Below are 14,752 nucleotides of genomic sequence, written 5' to 3'. Positions count from 1 at the left end.
CAGGCTCTAAAGTCAGCATCTCTCCTTTGTAATCTATAAAGGACAGGTATCAGCCTAGCGATTGGTCAGGTTTTTTACCCGAGACCAATCAACCAGCTATCTTTGAGCCTTCAATTTTGCTATGACATATTCCAGGGGTGTAGAGAGCGAAAGTGGGCGTAACCTTTGGGTATCGAGGATGTGGAGATGTATACAACCACGGAATTAGATTATGCTATCTAAGTCCGTGATACAACATTCTATTTATACAGAAATACCTGGTGAAGAGAGTTGGGATTTTTGTTATCTTATTTTATTAATCTTTCCACATCAATGAGACATGAACAATGAATTGTTACAAAACAACAATACATGTATTTAATATGATAATACACTATTTCCATAATAATGGTGTAAATTAAATATGTAACAATTGGTATAAATGTATGATCAATTAGAACTGGTTGAATTTGTCATTTCTTCATTAAAAGGGACAAAATTGGCTCAATAACTGGTAAATACTACTTTGTATCTTAGAAAAGTTTGCATAAAAATGATACACAAACATTTACACATAAAATGTCTCTTAACAAGTAAATAACATGTATACAGATACACCTGTAAACACCTGTTAAATTAGTTATAGATAACTTTTACTGGTTCACCTGTAAACACCTGTTAAATTAGTTATAGATAACTTCTACTGGTTCACCTGTAAACACCTGTTAACTTAGTCATAGATAACTTCTACTGGTTCACCTGTAAACACCTGTTAAATTAGTTATAAATAACTTTTTAAGTTCTACCAGTACACATCATTCTATCACAGTATGTAACATTACATGACAATGCTATGGTCACATTCACATTTACAGAATCTCTTGTTTTAATGAAATACAGAAACATTGTGTTAAATAATGGCCACCGAGTCCGACTGTAGTATAACTCGAAAAGTTCACTGATCAACACCCGAAACAATGGAAACATTAATCAGAGTTAACTCCCCTTGTTACCACTTGGTACAGTTGTTTCAGGGAGCTGGGAACATGTCATAGATGATTACACTCATATGTATCAAACATAATTAAATATCCTGTCCCTGAGATCATGAAATGATCTTGAGTCTTCACTTAACTAATCACAAATAAGGTCATGAAAAGTGACATCCTACGTGATTGACTAGCAAAAACTTAGTCTAAGATTGTTTCATGATCCCAAATATCACTAAGATGCAAACAATAAATAAGTTTGTATCACAACATGTACTACAGAATGTGGAAACAAAATCACTTGAGCCAAATTTCAAATTCAGATTTACTGATCAAGCAGATAACTTTATAGTACAGTTACTACTGATAATGCGTTAACAAAAACCAATCCTCACATTCACTGCAACTGTTATTGAGCTTGCAAATCTCCAGATAATAATCATAAAAATGACTGCTGTAAGTATAAGGTCTGGAGTCTAGGCGGGATGGACATGATAGTCACAAAACTGTACAAATGTTAAAGGTGTACATTGGGTATACAGTAAAACCTTGTTATACCGTTACCATTAATCATGCAAAATGTTGTCTTTATAAAAGGCTTTGGTAAAATAAAGGAAACAAAGAACTGTTATAGGACCTTGAAATACATTGGCAGTAAGTTAGGTGGGAAGACAAACAGGAATTGTATATCAATATTTTACTGTGTTTACAATGAAGTGACAGTAAAACCTGTTTGAACATTAGAAAATAAAAGAACTTTTAAAAAACAGTTGCGAAACAAGTTCTATCAACTTATATTAATCACTCTTGTTGGCCCTTGATAGCAGACAGGGGGAGGGCTAAATGTGGGAGGAAACTGGAGAATACAGAGAAAACCCATGAGATTGGGGGCAGGTGACCTATTATCTTTTTATGTCCTATCAGGAAATCGAAACCCCAGTGTCTTGGTTAAAGGCGAGTGTACTATCCACAGCGCTACCTCACAACCCTGAACATAAAATTCTGTGTCTATTGGAGAGTTCAGATATCTGGTAAACACAGAGAAAGCGGTGTAAAACCTATGATCAACTTACCCGGAAACAGTTCATGTCACAATAGTGTCCATTATACACAGGTTGTTCTATCATGAACTCTTTTCATGGCACCATTGTTAGTGTTTACTGCCAAAGATAGACAATGATCAGTGGTCAAATTTACCGAGTTCATATTTTCCTGGAATGTTAAGGTCCGAGGTGAAGGATAAGTTATGTGAAATATATACAGAATAAAACACAGCAAAGAAATACATATTCAATAATTATACTGATCATGTGAAGATAAATATGTTTCTGTTCATATGCTACAAACAAACACATAGTTACTACTACACATGTACTCGGACTTCATGTTCTGATTACATAGTAACAGATGGACTACACAAAAAGCCTGCTTCACTCAAACTCAAAATTGAGAGTATTGGATATAAGCATTTGGGATTTGGGGGATTTTTCTGGAATGTCCAGAACAATATTGAGTACAAATTAAGGGGAGACCATCTACCTCGGAACTAACATGTAGATTTATTTAATGTGTTTATCACTCAGAATGTTTACATAGGTGTCAACCTCTGAAACCTCCAATGACCGAGATCTCCCTCATTCCACATTTCCAATGAGGAAGAAAGTGTGCGAAAAGCGACTGAAACTGCTTTGCTCAATTTATCTTTCCCTTTTATGTATCAAAATAATTTCAAAAAGCATTCATTTAATTCAGACACACCTGTTATGATCATTACACACACCCTGCAGTAACTAGGAGATCATTTGACCTCAGGATGTAGATTTTGAGTTTGTGTGAGTATGGACTTGAATTAGAGTTTCGAGGGAGATTGATAATTTTTTGTTAAAATTAGGGAGTCTCCCTCCTAATGAGGGAGGGTTGACAGCTATGTGTTTATCCTGTAAATATTGCAAACAGTAAATATAAAATAATGAGCAGTTAATATAATACTTAATCACATGATTACAGTATTATTTAGTAACTACACCCATGTCATATTTCCTAATGGATGAACTAAAATGACTCCTGATTATAGAATGATGTCATAGTGGGGACTATAGACAATGAGCCAATCTCACAGACTTTTACACTCTAAATTGGATTTGATAAAAGCATAATGGCCTACCAACATCCAGGGGCCATACAAGGCCAAGTGGGTATGAAACGTTTATAAACATTCATATAATATATATTTATAAATAGTGAGGTGAAGTTTTATCGTATAAACGGAATTTTTAAATTTATGACATGCATACATTAGTAAAAGGTCAATCATATTATTTTCATAGTAATTGTGAATAAGGTCTCATTTCAACTTGTCACAAGCTTGCTAAAATGAATAACTTCTGGATTTCCTTCAAAAATTTCATATGAAATAGAAATTCATGTAATACCATATTTGTATGAACAGTAAATATAATACTTCTGATGAAAAATCATGATTATTGGATAAAACTTTATAAACTATTTAGCAGGGTATAATTACATGATAGGGAAGCATACTGCAACAAGAAAAAATCTTGTGTCATTTAATTGGGCATTGTTATGCACAATCACACTATATTATATACGTCACAATCAAAAGGAAAATACTGTAAAATCTCAAAGAAATGCCGGTACTAAAGGGTTTTGTATAAGTGTAATGCCCCAGATGAGTCTAATTTACATGTACAGCAAACCTACTGCAAACACAACCAAACAAATTCAATAGCCATTCTAAATCACGAAGTCTAAAACAAGGATAGCTGTCACCTGACCCAATAACTTTGTATCAACAAGATTTGTTTGTCCATTGCACGATGAAAAAGTTATTGGTGCCATCAAATAGATCTTTTTCTGAACTCAAGACGAAGATTTCTTATTCAGATTTCATGCAGATTACGTTTCAATTTTAAGCAAAACTAATATCAGTAGATTACACAGTGTAATCCAGCGATGCAAGCTGAAGGCTGTCTGAAAATCCACCACAATGGTCAAAATGAAAAATATATTGCAATGAATATCAGGTGATGACAAAGAGTGAGAATTTCATGTAAATTTGTATCAGCAGTTGGCAAGATACAATAAGTTCTTACTTTATGAGGATTGCGACTGTTGTCCCCCAAACTATTCCAGTAGTCGCAAATGAAGCATGAAAAAGACAGTACGCCGATATTTAAATCTACCGAAGAGAACTCAACTTACGGGTAAAAATAAATCATTGTATCAGAGACCAAAGTAGCCATTTGAAATTCCAAAACTTGAAAATTAGTCATTAGACATAATGTATATCCCTCTAATGAGCATTGACAAGTACTGTAGTATTATTTTAGATATTACAAATAATATTCCAAATCGTCTTACAGATTAATTTAGATCTCACAGATAATAATCCAATTGGATATTGCAAATAATATTCCAAATCATGTAACGGATTATCTTAGATCGTACAGAAAATATTCCATAGCATCTTATAGATTATCTTAGATCTCACAGGTAGTATTCCAAATCATCTGACAGATTATCTTAGATCTCACAGATAATATTCAAAATCATCTGACAGATTATCTTAGATCTTACAGAAAATATTTCAAATCATCTTATAGATTATCTTAGATATTACAAATCATATTACAAATCGTCTTACAGATTATCTTAGATCTTACAGATAATATTCCAATTCATCTAACAGATTATCTTAGATCTCAGATATCATTTCAATTAGATATTGCAAATAATATTCAAATAATATGACATATTATCTTAGATCTTACAGATAATATTCCAAATCATCTTACAGATTATCTTAGATCTTACAGAAAATATTCCAAATCATCTTATAGATTATCTTAGATATTACAAATAATATTCCAAATCATCTTACAGATTATCTTAGATCTTACAAATAATATTCCAAATCGTCTTACAGATCATCTTAGATCTCGGATAATATTCCAATTAGATATTGCAAATAATATTCCAAATCATATTACATATTATCTTAGATATCACAGATTATATTCTAAATCATCTTACAAATTATCTTAGATCTCACAGATATTCAAAATCATCTAACAGATTATCTTAGATCTTACAGAAAATATTCCAAATCATCTTATAGATTATCTTAGATATTACAAATAATATTCCAAATCATCTTACAAATTATCTTAGATCTTACAGATAATATTCCAAATCATCTTAGATCTTACAAATAATATTCCAAATCATATTACATATTATCTTAGATCTCACAGATAGAATATTCAAAATCATCTAACAGATTATCTTAGATCTTACAGAAAATATTCCAAATAATATGACATATTATCTTAGATCTTACAGAGAAATATTCCAAATCATCATACAGATTATCTTAGATCTTTCAGATAATATTCAAAATTATCTAACAGATCATCTTAGATCTTACAAATAATATTCCAAATCATCTTACAGATTATCTTAGATCTCAGATAATATTCCAATTAGATATTGCAAATAATATTCCAAATAATATGACATATTATCTTAGATCTTACAGAAAATATTCCAAATCATCATACAGAATATCTTAGATCTTACAGATAATATTCAAAATTATCTAACAGATCATCTTAGATCTTACAAATAATATTCCAAATCATCTTACAGATTATCTTAGATCTCAGATAATATTCCAATTAGATATTGCAAATAATATTCAAAATCATATTACAGATTATCTTAGATCTCACAGATAATATTCAAAATCATCGAACAGATTATCTTTAATCTCACAGGTAGTATTCCAAATCATCTTACAGATTATCTTAGACCTTACAGGTAATATTCCAAATCATCTGACAGATTATCTTAGATACTATTCCAATTCTTTTACAGTTTATTTTCCAAGTCATATAACATATTATATTACATAACAACAGTTACCTTACCTCTTTCAAATAGAGGGAAACACACCTATGGCACACCTAGTCAATAAGTACTTCTGTATCGTAGTACCATTGATATTGGTTCCTGATTATCATTGATTACCTCCCCGTGACATCTAATGAACTGTTTTGTCAATTCATCTTGAGTAAAAAGACAAAATAAGACTAGATTTTCAAAGTCTGATGTTAATAAATGATGCAATATATCCCTGCACATAAACATAACAAAACATTCACCAAATAACCCCACTTTAACACATACCTGGTAGATAATTCTTTATCACAACTTCACTTGTATTTTACACATTGATACTTGCTTACTTTGGCGAGAGGAAAAGCTGTCTCTCTGTTTTCTTTACAAACATACAAATTAAACTCTTATACTTATCAAATGTGCAGATATTTAGAAAGGTTTGAGACAATCGTTATGATGTGCCCGATATGAAAATATTGTACTGTCAATCTCTAAAAGACTTTTGATTGTTAACATGAAATTGATCTATACCGTAATAGGTATGAACCTTTTTATCCTTTTATCATTTGAAAAATTTCTTAAATTGTTTAGTGACCCTGTGTTATTGTTGTTTGGTCCAATATGACTTCACTGTTGCTGGGCCATTACACAATATACTAACTAATTAATGTGCAATGGTGCAAACCCAACATGTGCTCTAATTTTACCCAAATACTTGCACTGATGTGACCCACATAGCACTAGTAATAATAATTACACTGATGACTCCAACACATAGCACAACTTTGACTCCAACACAAATCACTATTGCGGCCTCGGTGAAAGCACTATTTGGATTCATCAGGTTGTCCCTTATTGTCAACTATTCCCACTAGATACTCCTTGACCTCCGACTGGAACTCATTAGTAGATGGCTTCTCCGTGAGGACCCAGGTGTCATCCGTACTTCGTACCTTTGCACGGCAGATAGGACAGGTGCGACTTGTGACATTCCTATTTAACATTGAAAGTAAATGTTGAATTTTCTACAGATACAAAACTCAAAGGCTGATGGCTTCAGACATAAAATACAAAGGTTTGTTTGATATTCTACTGATTATCCGTAAAAGCATGACAGAAGTCTACAGATAAAATACAAAGAATAGCTGGGGTCTACTAACACATAATTTGATGGCGTGATGTACATATGTGTATGCGTGTGTATTTGTATGTGTATGATGGCTTATATATGTGCTTGATTTTTTTTATCAGTGAACAGTATGTGTTCATATGTATATATATATATGTGTTAGTGATGGGCAATCAGTCTAAAATCATAATCGATAATCGGTTTGTAATTGGAAGTAGTAAACTGATCAATGAGCGATTGCACAATCGGTTTATAATTTTATGGAACTGAACACTCAAATACAGTGAGAGCACTACTATTACATCAATAGACAGTGCAATTAGGAACTGTCGGCACTTTCCGTAAACGAGAAAATATTTTAGTATTTTCTCGTTTACGGAAAGTGCTGATGGTTCCCACTTGCAGACAGAGTTGTTCACTATACATTAGGTTTCCTTCTTTCATAATTAATAGTTATCAGGCAACTTCTTTGCATTTTTATCAATCATATAACATAATGACCAGAATATATGACTTTCAAAGCATACTTTACATGGAAGATATTTAAATACTTTGATTTCAATGATGAACCGATTATATTGTTAAAAAAATGCAGTCTGAGGGCTTTTACTGTTTTAGAGCTGAAAGGACTATCGGAAAATAATTTTTAAAACTTGTGCTTTATTTCATTTCATTCATCAACACAATGATATCTTGAATTTTAAAAAGTTTTCATGTTTTGATATATGTGTGTGCTTGTGAAATAATCAAATTATTTGACAGTAGTAGTTTGCCTGTAATGGCTAATTTCTTCCTAAGAGCTGCATTTTGAGTATGTTCCAAAATGATGTGTACTCTAATTTAGATCATATCAGCCATGTGCCTTTCTGTTTTTGTTAACCCTAGTTACTTCCAGTCTATGGCATCATAAGTGACAAGCAAGAAAATATTAAGTGTTGAGGTATTTTTGCACCACAGATGGCTGCTGACCATATATCACACAAAAGTTTAATTTTCCTAAAAAAAAAGCTACAAAATACTCAATAAAAGTGAATCAGATTTTTCAGACTCTCACAAAGTGATTATTCTGTCCTGAATCAAATAATATGTCGCTACTACAAAAGAAATACTTCTAGTCAGCAATATTGAATAAACTGAAATTGTGGGTTTACTGTTAACAAATTTGAGATAGAAAATAATCATGAACGAGACTCAGGTGAAACCTCAGCATTTTGAAAAATTATCTAAAAAAAAGAAAGAAATACTTTTATAAGCTAATCAGGGTTTTAAACTCAATTTACTGAAACATTTCCTTCTCGTCAACTTACCACTGATCTATACAGCTCTCACAAAACTTATGGCTACACCCGAGGATGATCTCTGACTTATTCTCCATACAAATACAACACTCCATTTCCTCAGCATCGCCTTTCCTTGCTGCCCTAAAATAGGTATTCATTGATGTTCACTAACAAAAGGTCAAGGTCACATACAAAGTATTTAAGATTATTCAATCATTTAATAATTCTACAATCATGAAAAAAATGTATATTCTGAAATGCATTTTCAGAACTAAAGCTCTATAAAAAAAAATCTGTTTTCTGTACTAATACCAATCTGGGTTAAGGCTAACCCCCGACCTACCCACCCACCAAAACACAGAATCCTGTATCAAATGGCAAGAATTACAATTATTCAGGACTAGTTTTGCTACATAATCTAGTCATCATGCATCATCGTCAAGACATTTCTTATGTACGGATCTGTTTGATTATTACCACATCAATACAAGGATTGGTATCAATCTATCTGTAGAGGGAACATGCATAGGAAATAGAGAACCACTTAAAATGGAACGTGACTGCAGCAAAGTGACTGCACACAGGTCAAACATGATTTACATCCCTTACTCATCGAATATAATGGAGGCTGAAATATCAGCTGTGGCTGCCAGGGGTGTTGGCATGGCGGTGTGGTCAGATGCGAGAGAGAGGCTGGACACTTGGTCAGTGATCTCGCTGTACACTTCTATATACTGACGTAGCTTGAGGATTCGGGAAGACTCGATAACGTTACGTCTTGTGTTCACCTAGAAATATAATTATAAATAGAAATACAATCAGATAGAAATACATTGATTGTTACATTGTTTCTTCAGCCTTAAAGAAAACAATTACATATGTATATCACTGCAAACTGAGATTTCATGTGTTTGGGAATGATCAGAAGACTGAATAACGACCACTGAATACACACAGTGGTAATATTTTTATCATTTTTGTGCTTTCACATCATCTTATTTTATTTGTAAAATAAAAAAATTTGAAGCCAAAGAAAAAGATTTGCCCTGGTCAGTCGAGGAACAACAGTGCCACCTATGATGTCATGTGACAAACACAAAGTGTTTAGAAATACATTCTATGGCATGTTGTTAAGTCTTTTACACATATTCTTTTAGCTAGTAAGCTTTGTATTGAGTAGTATCAAAATTATAAAAGAAATGACAATGTGTTTTCTGGGAAGGAGAAATTACTTTTTCTAAAATTTCTAACAATACATTATAAACTGTAAATACTGTTCTGTATGTAACTAATAACTAAACATGTCCCCCAACTGATAATTGGGAACAATATTACATGGGTACACTTGTATGATTTTCTTTGACCTAGATGAACAGTTTTATTTTATGTCTGCAGATTTGGGGTTCCTGGGAAATACAGTACAGCTGTTTGTTATGTCGATAAACTGTCAGTATGATACAGGTGTGTATTACACTGCGTATTCCTATTTATCCCCTTTTTATCCTAGGATATATCAATATATATCATTATATGGTGTTATGGACAAGCCTTTTACTATGATAAAAGCCTAATTTATTCAGTATGCAACACTCTTAGTTTACTCTCCTACCATATTTGGTAATTCTAGGTGAACAAGTACAGGAGAGATGTTTTTCTGTAAGTATGTAGGAGGCAGTTAGAAGGATTGACAAGAAGTGATTTTTAGTCCTGTTTGGCAGAACAAGTAGGGGACTGGAGATCAGTGTGAAAATAACCTTATACATATACAGTATACATTTTATTGGTCAATCAGCATAATAAATGTTTCCTTCTAACCACAGACACATACTTTATATAATATATAACAAGTATCTTTTTTACCTTCTGACAACAGATGCGTATTGTATGTTTCCAGAAGATGGTTGTATCTGTACCTGCCTCAACTGAGAAGAGGAGTTGCTTCCCCTTGTGGTCAGTGAATGTTGTAGTTCTGAAACATTGAAATTTCTCAAAAATCATACAACCTTTAGTTGGTTGTGCAAGTTATTTTCTATATGAATCAATGAATGCCCTACCACAAATCACTGACCATTATTTGATTTTTGTGAAAATGTTTTATGTACACATCTTAATAACAAAACTGGCAAGAATCAAAATAGTAACATGATAAATTATGGTACAAGTGATTTTTGAGAGACTTAAATATATCAGCATATGTTGAAGGTCTCCAGTGTAATACCATATCTATCCAACAATAAACCTATGCCTGGTAATAAGCCAACCCATATCTATTTCACTTCAGTAGAAACTCCAACAAATGCAATTTCATTGTCCGGTAATAAGCCTACTGCCTACTTTGAATCAGAAATTAAGTGTTGGCCCCCTGGACTGATTGCAGAATAAATACAGTAATAACTCAAAAAAGGGTCTGCAGAATCCAAACTAACAAACTTAACACAAGACTGTCAAGTTTTGTCTGATTTTACAGGTATACATTTTGTTGAATGGTATTTTCTCTATGGATTTACTGTAGAAATTTGTAACCGAAAATATACATTTATTCACTACCTTACTATTTCCCCAACTTACAGTTCATTGATATCCTTTACAGATTGTATGAGGTCTTCATACGACAGCTTGGCGATCTTTGTGATGACCCCCAAATGTAATTTAAGCTTTCCATGCATAAGTCCCACCGTCTTCTCTGGGTCAGGAAAACTTTTTCCCTGGCCCATGTTGCTCTAGCTAAGACACCATAACTTTCACTAAGTCGACTCTGCAAGAAAAAGAGTAAATAAAAACTTTACGAACACAAATGACACCTGTCTATAACAGAGCATGGAAGTGTCCACAGACAGATGCAGTTTTATGTAAAGGGTTAATCTATAAAAAAATAATGTCCTCCTCACTATTTCTAGATGTGACATACAATACCAGTTCGACATAATCCTGTAGTTACTTAGTGGATCAGAAGATGAATTCACTGTGGGAGCTGTCCTTTACACTATGGAAAGCTTTTCCACAAAAACAGCTGGTCTTCTTCATCCAGATGTACATGTTTTTAGTATCCAAAGAGCTACATTGTTTTTAATACCTGCCTAGATTTGTTTGGAGACATAGAAATGAGTTCCAGATACATTCAATTACACCCTTTTTGACAACTTGGTTTGACCTCTTGGATTTTTTGTAGGTAAATGTCTTTTTTATGCCTCTTCAATTGATCTTTTCCACAGTATTTCCTTTAGTTTTGATGTCACCTAGGATTCTGCTGTTGTGTTTCATTTTGAATTGTTGTCTCCCTTGTCTCTATTGTTGTCTTCCCTTTTGTTTTGGAGTCTCCCACATTTTTAAATTGTTGGTTTTCCTTTTGTTTTGATGTTCCCTTTGTTCATGTTGTTGGCTTCCTTATGTTTTGATGACTCTTCAATTCCTTCTATTGTTTTTTCTTAAACAAAATCTTCATGTCTTCTTTTTTCTGTTGTTTTTCATTTCTATTTTAGTGTCTCAGAACAGCATTTCATTATTGTTTACCATGTCTTATCAGCTCCTGTTTTATCCTTTCACATCAATTTTGAGCTGAGAATTGTTCATTGCTAGCTGATGTTGTGTTTTATTTTAATTTTATAGACAGGTTGTCATCTTACTTAAGTTTTGATTGTTTTACTCTAGGAACTATTACTTAAGTTAACAGACAATTTGTTCAGACTTATATTAAAGCTGTCATTTATAGACAGCTAGGTTGTCAATATTTATTCAATCAATGTAACTTTTGTTTTGTCTCTGAACTGTAGAGTTTGTTTGATGCACTGATGGATTTCAAAATATTGACTTGGGCAAGACAGGATAGTGAAGAGAAACGGCTACAACTCTGAGAATGCAGACAGATATATTGCCAAGTGTACACCCTGTAATCGAAAAAAATGGTTGCATGCAGATAAGAGGCACCACTAAATGGAGATGAAAATGGCCAGACTGGATTTGGAAATCTTGTTACGTGTGCTCGACCCAGCAAAACTACAGTCCTCCCTCCTTTTTCTAAGTCTTTGCTCCTGAAGACACTGACCCATTCCATCACAGTTCTGCTACAGATATAACAGCGGTCTTATACCTTTTTGCATTGCCTCCGATGGGTGTGACGAACCCTGGACCTCTGACTTAATACCCTGATGCTCTAAAGAGATAGATCTAAAAATGATTTCTTTCTAGCAGAGTCAGAAAGAAATGGCTAGTGTTTACCAGAGTGACAAATAGGAAGGAACTCCCAGGTTAGAAACATAGCAAGTAATTGTTTTGAATGTGTAATTAAATGTCGGCTGTTACACTTTGGTTATCTTCAGAAATATGTTTCAACTATTTGTTTGAATGCAATGTGTTCTGACAATGTAGAGTAGTCTAAAAAAAATATTGAAGCTGTTGTTACTCAAGACGTTTCAAGTGTCATGCATCCATCATCAGATCATAACACGATTTCACAATACTGCCATTCATGTTAAAAAACTAAATAATTCGATGTTATGACTCCAAAAGCATTCACAAAGATGTCTTAGCGTTCGCTCAAAACTCCTAATTTTGATCAAATCCACACAAATAACTTACATATTGAAGTTTTAGCTGTTTGTAAACAGGTTACCACCAAACGACCACATGTATAGTCCAGAGGTGTTCCTATGACGCATACGGAATCTCTCTAGGTTTTTCTCTTGAATAGCCGCTGCGTGTTTTACGTCATCAACTTAGGCGTAGTATTCGCCGGAAGTTAGAGTAATCAACAAGCAGGTATAGAGATGAAAGTCGGAAGATAAGGAACCAGGTATGTATTTGGAGTTTTAAAAGTCGTTTATCATGTTAAGTTGAATCGAGTTTGCTGCACTGATAAAAGATAAAAATAACTTTAAAGTTTGATAAGTTTATTCATAGTAAAAAAAATGAAATTAAAGTGACAGTGTATCGCTTGATTGCCGATGACAGATCTATGATCCAAAGTAGGTGATTCACCTGTGATGGGGGTTTATGTTGTGGTAATCGGATGTAACGTTGTGTAATCGTTAGAACGATGGGTGGCTATTGCTCAATTAAAGACGTCTAGACATTGTTGACATACCATCCGTTTGACGTCTCCATTTAGAAGGTGAGTACGCGTTTGTCAAAAGTTGACCATATTGATTGGTATACATGTATACCACAGTACCAGGGTAGATTTATGTGATGTTGTAAGTAGATCATAGGTTAACATCTAAAATTGTAAAGCTATTGGATGTGACTGTCCATACACAAAAAAATGTGAAACAATGAAATAAGTGGTTTTAGATGTATGATTATTTGCTTTGCTGATAAAGTTATAGCATGTAAGGTAAGCTTGCAGCATGTCGCAGGAATGGTTCCGAGTTGTTTCGCCCAAAATCCTGTTCGTCCTAGATTGTTTTGCCCTAATGTTTTATGATATTATTGTATGAATTAAAAAAAAATAGGGAGAAACAACCCTCAGCGCGAATGGGATTTAGGGCGAAACAACCCGTTACCGTTAGAATTACACACTCCACACAGAGTTAATTCCTGTCCAGCAAGATGATGAAGCTAGAGCAGAAACAGTCTATAAAGGGATGAAAACTCCAAAAATAAGGCCAGATGACTGTTTCTAGGAGCATGTACTTGAAGGGGTACTCGGTAAACAAATTAAAGCAAGAATTCAAAATTGCTTAATTGTGTAGCGGAACAGGACTGGGTCGCTCTATTGGTAGCATATCAATCCATTTTCAATTCTGACTCACTAGGTCCTGGGCTTGAAGCCGAGTCTGTGCATTTCAATTTTTTCTTTTTCTTCTCCTAAGCACTGAATTGGCTTGTAAATAGTTGTGTTGGGAATAATGTCTTTTGTAAAAGACAGTAATGACAAACACAAAAATAGTGGTAAGAGAAAATATAAAGCATACATAATCCCTTCGAGACCTAAAGACGCCGCTTTTAGATATGCTGACCCGCCAAAAGTTTGTATGGGAGCAGGGGTAAAGTCATTCATGTAGTGTTGGTTATAGGCTGTAATTATATTTCCCATTACTTTTGATTTCAAGTTTAAACAATAGAGCTTGATTGTTTGATTATTACATATGTTCCTTGGAGGTTGCAGTTTGAATGTAAGTGGTAAAACAATTATTCATGCATACTATAGTCATATTTCTATTGAAAGAACTATTAACTATGGACAGGAAAATGTATTAAAATGTTAGCTTTATTTTAAGTAGTGACCGTGCAGTCAAAAAAATGTATTGATCAATGTAATGTCTTGGTCAAGTTTATAATTCTCTTTTGATTCTGACTTCAGATATTTTGGTGGATTGATTGTCATTAAAACATTTGATAATGATTTTTTATCGCAGTTAGGCAACTTTTTTTTTTGAGACAGATGTTTCCACCTACGTGCTGTTGAGCAATCTTTCTAATAAAAATACATGCTTTTGAAAAAAATGGGTCCTAGCTTA

At 33.4% G+C, this 14,752-nt stretch overlaps 2 protein-coding genes across 4 annotated transcripts in view; one reads left to right on the top strand and one right to left on the bottom strand.

Moving 5' to 3' along the window:
• Positions 1-2,825: 2,825 nt before the first annotated feature.
• LOC110460447 (RING finger protein 141-like) lies at positions 2,826-12,959 on the bottom strand. Its single transcript, XM_021513348.1, has 6 exons — positions 12,873-12,959; positions 10,866-11,052; positions 10,158-10,266; positions 8,907-9,085; positions 8,325-8,438; positions 2,826-6,881 (listed from the first exon to the last, which is right to left on the bottom strand). Exons 2-6 carry the CDS (start codon positions 11,009-11,011, stop codon positions 6,716-6,718), a joined length of 714 nt encoding a protein of 237 aa, XP_021369023.1. The 5' UTR covers positions 11,012-11,052; positions 12,873-12,959; the 3' UTR covers positions 2,826-6,715.
• Positions 12,960-13,015: 56 nt separating this feature from the next.
• The window catches only part of LOC110460442, a 31,014-nt gene continuing 29,277 nt past the window's right edge, over positions 13,016-14,752 (top strand). The window contains exon 1 of one of the 3 annotated variants that reach the window (XM_021513333.1): positions 13,016-13,086. The gene's annotated coding sequence lies outside the window, so the exon portion shown is untranslated. Of the gene's footprint in view, positions 13,087-13,268; positions 13,405-14,752 lie in introns of those variants that run through there. The other 2 variants (XM_021513334.1, XM_021513339.1) reach the window with 2 other exon arrangements.

The sequence above is a fragment of the Mizuhopecten yessoensis genome, unplaced genomic scaffold, assembly GCF_002113885.1.
Source record: "Mizuhopecten yessoensis strain PY_sf001 unplaced genomic scaffold, ASM211388v2 scaffold10401, whole genome shotgun sequence".
NCBI classification, from domain to species: domain Eukaryota; kingdom Metazoa; phylum Mollusca; class Bivalvia; order Pectinida; family Pectinidae; genus Mizuhopecten; species Mizuhopecten yessoensis.
This window is presented reverse-complemented; position numbering and strand designations above follow the sequence as displayed.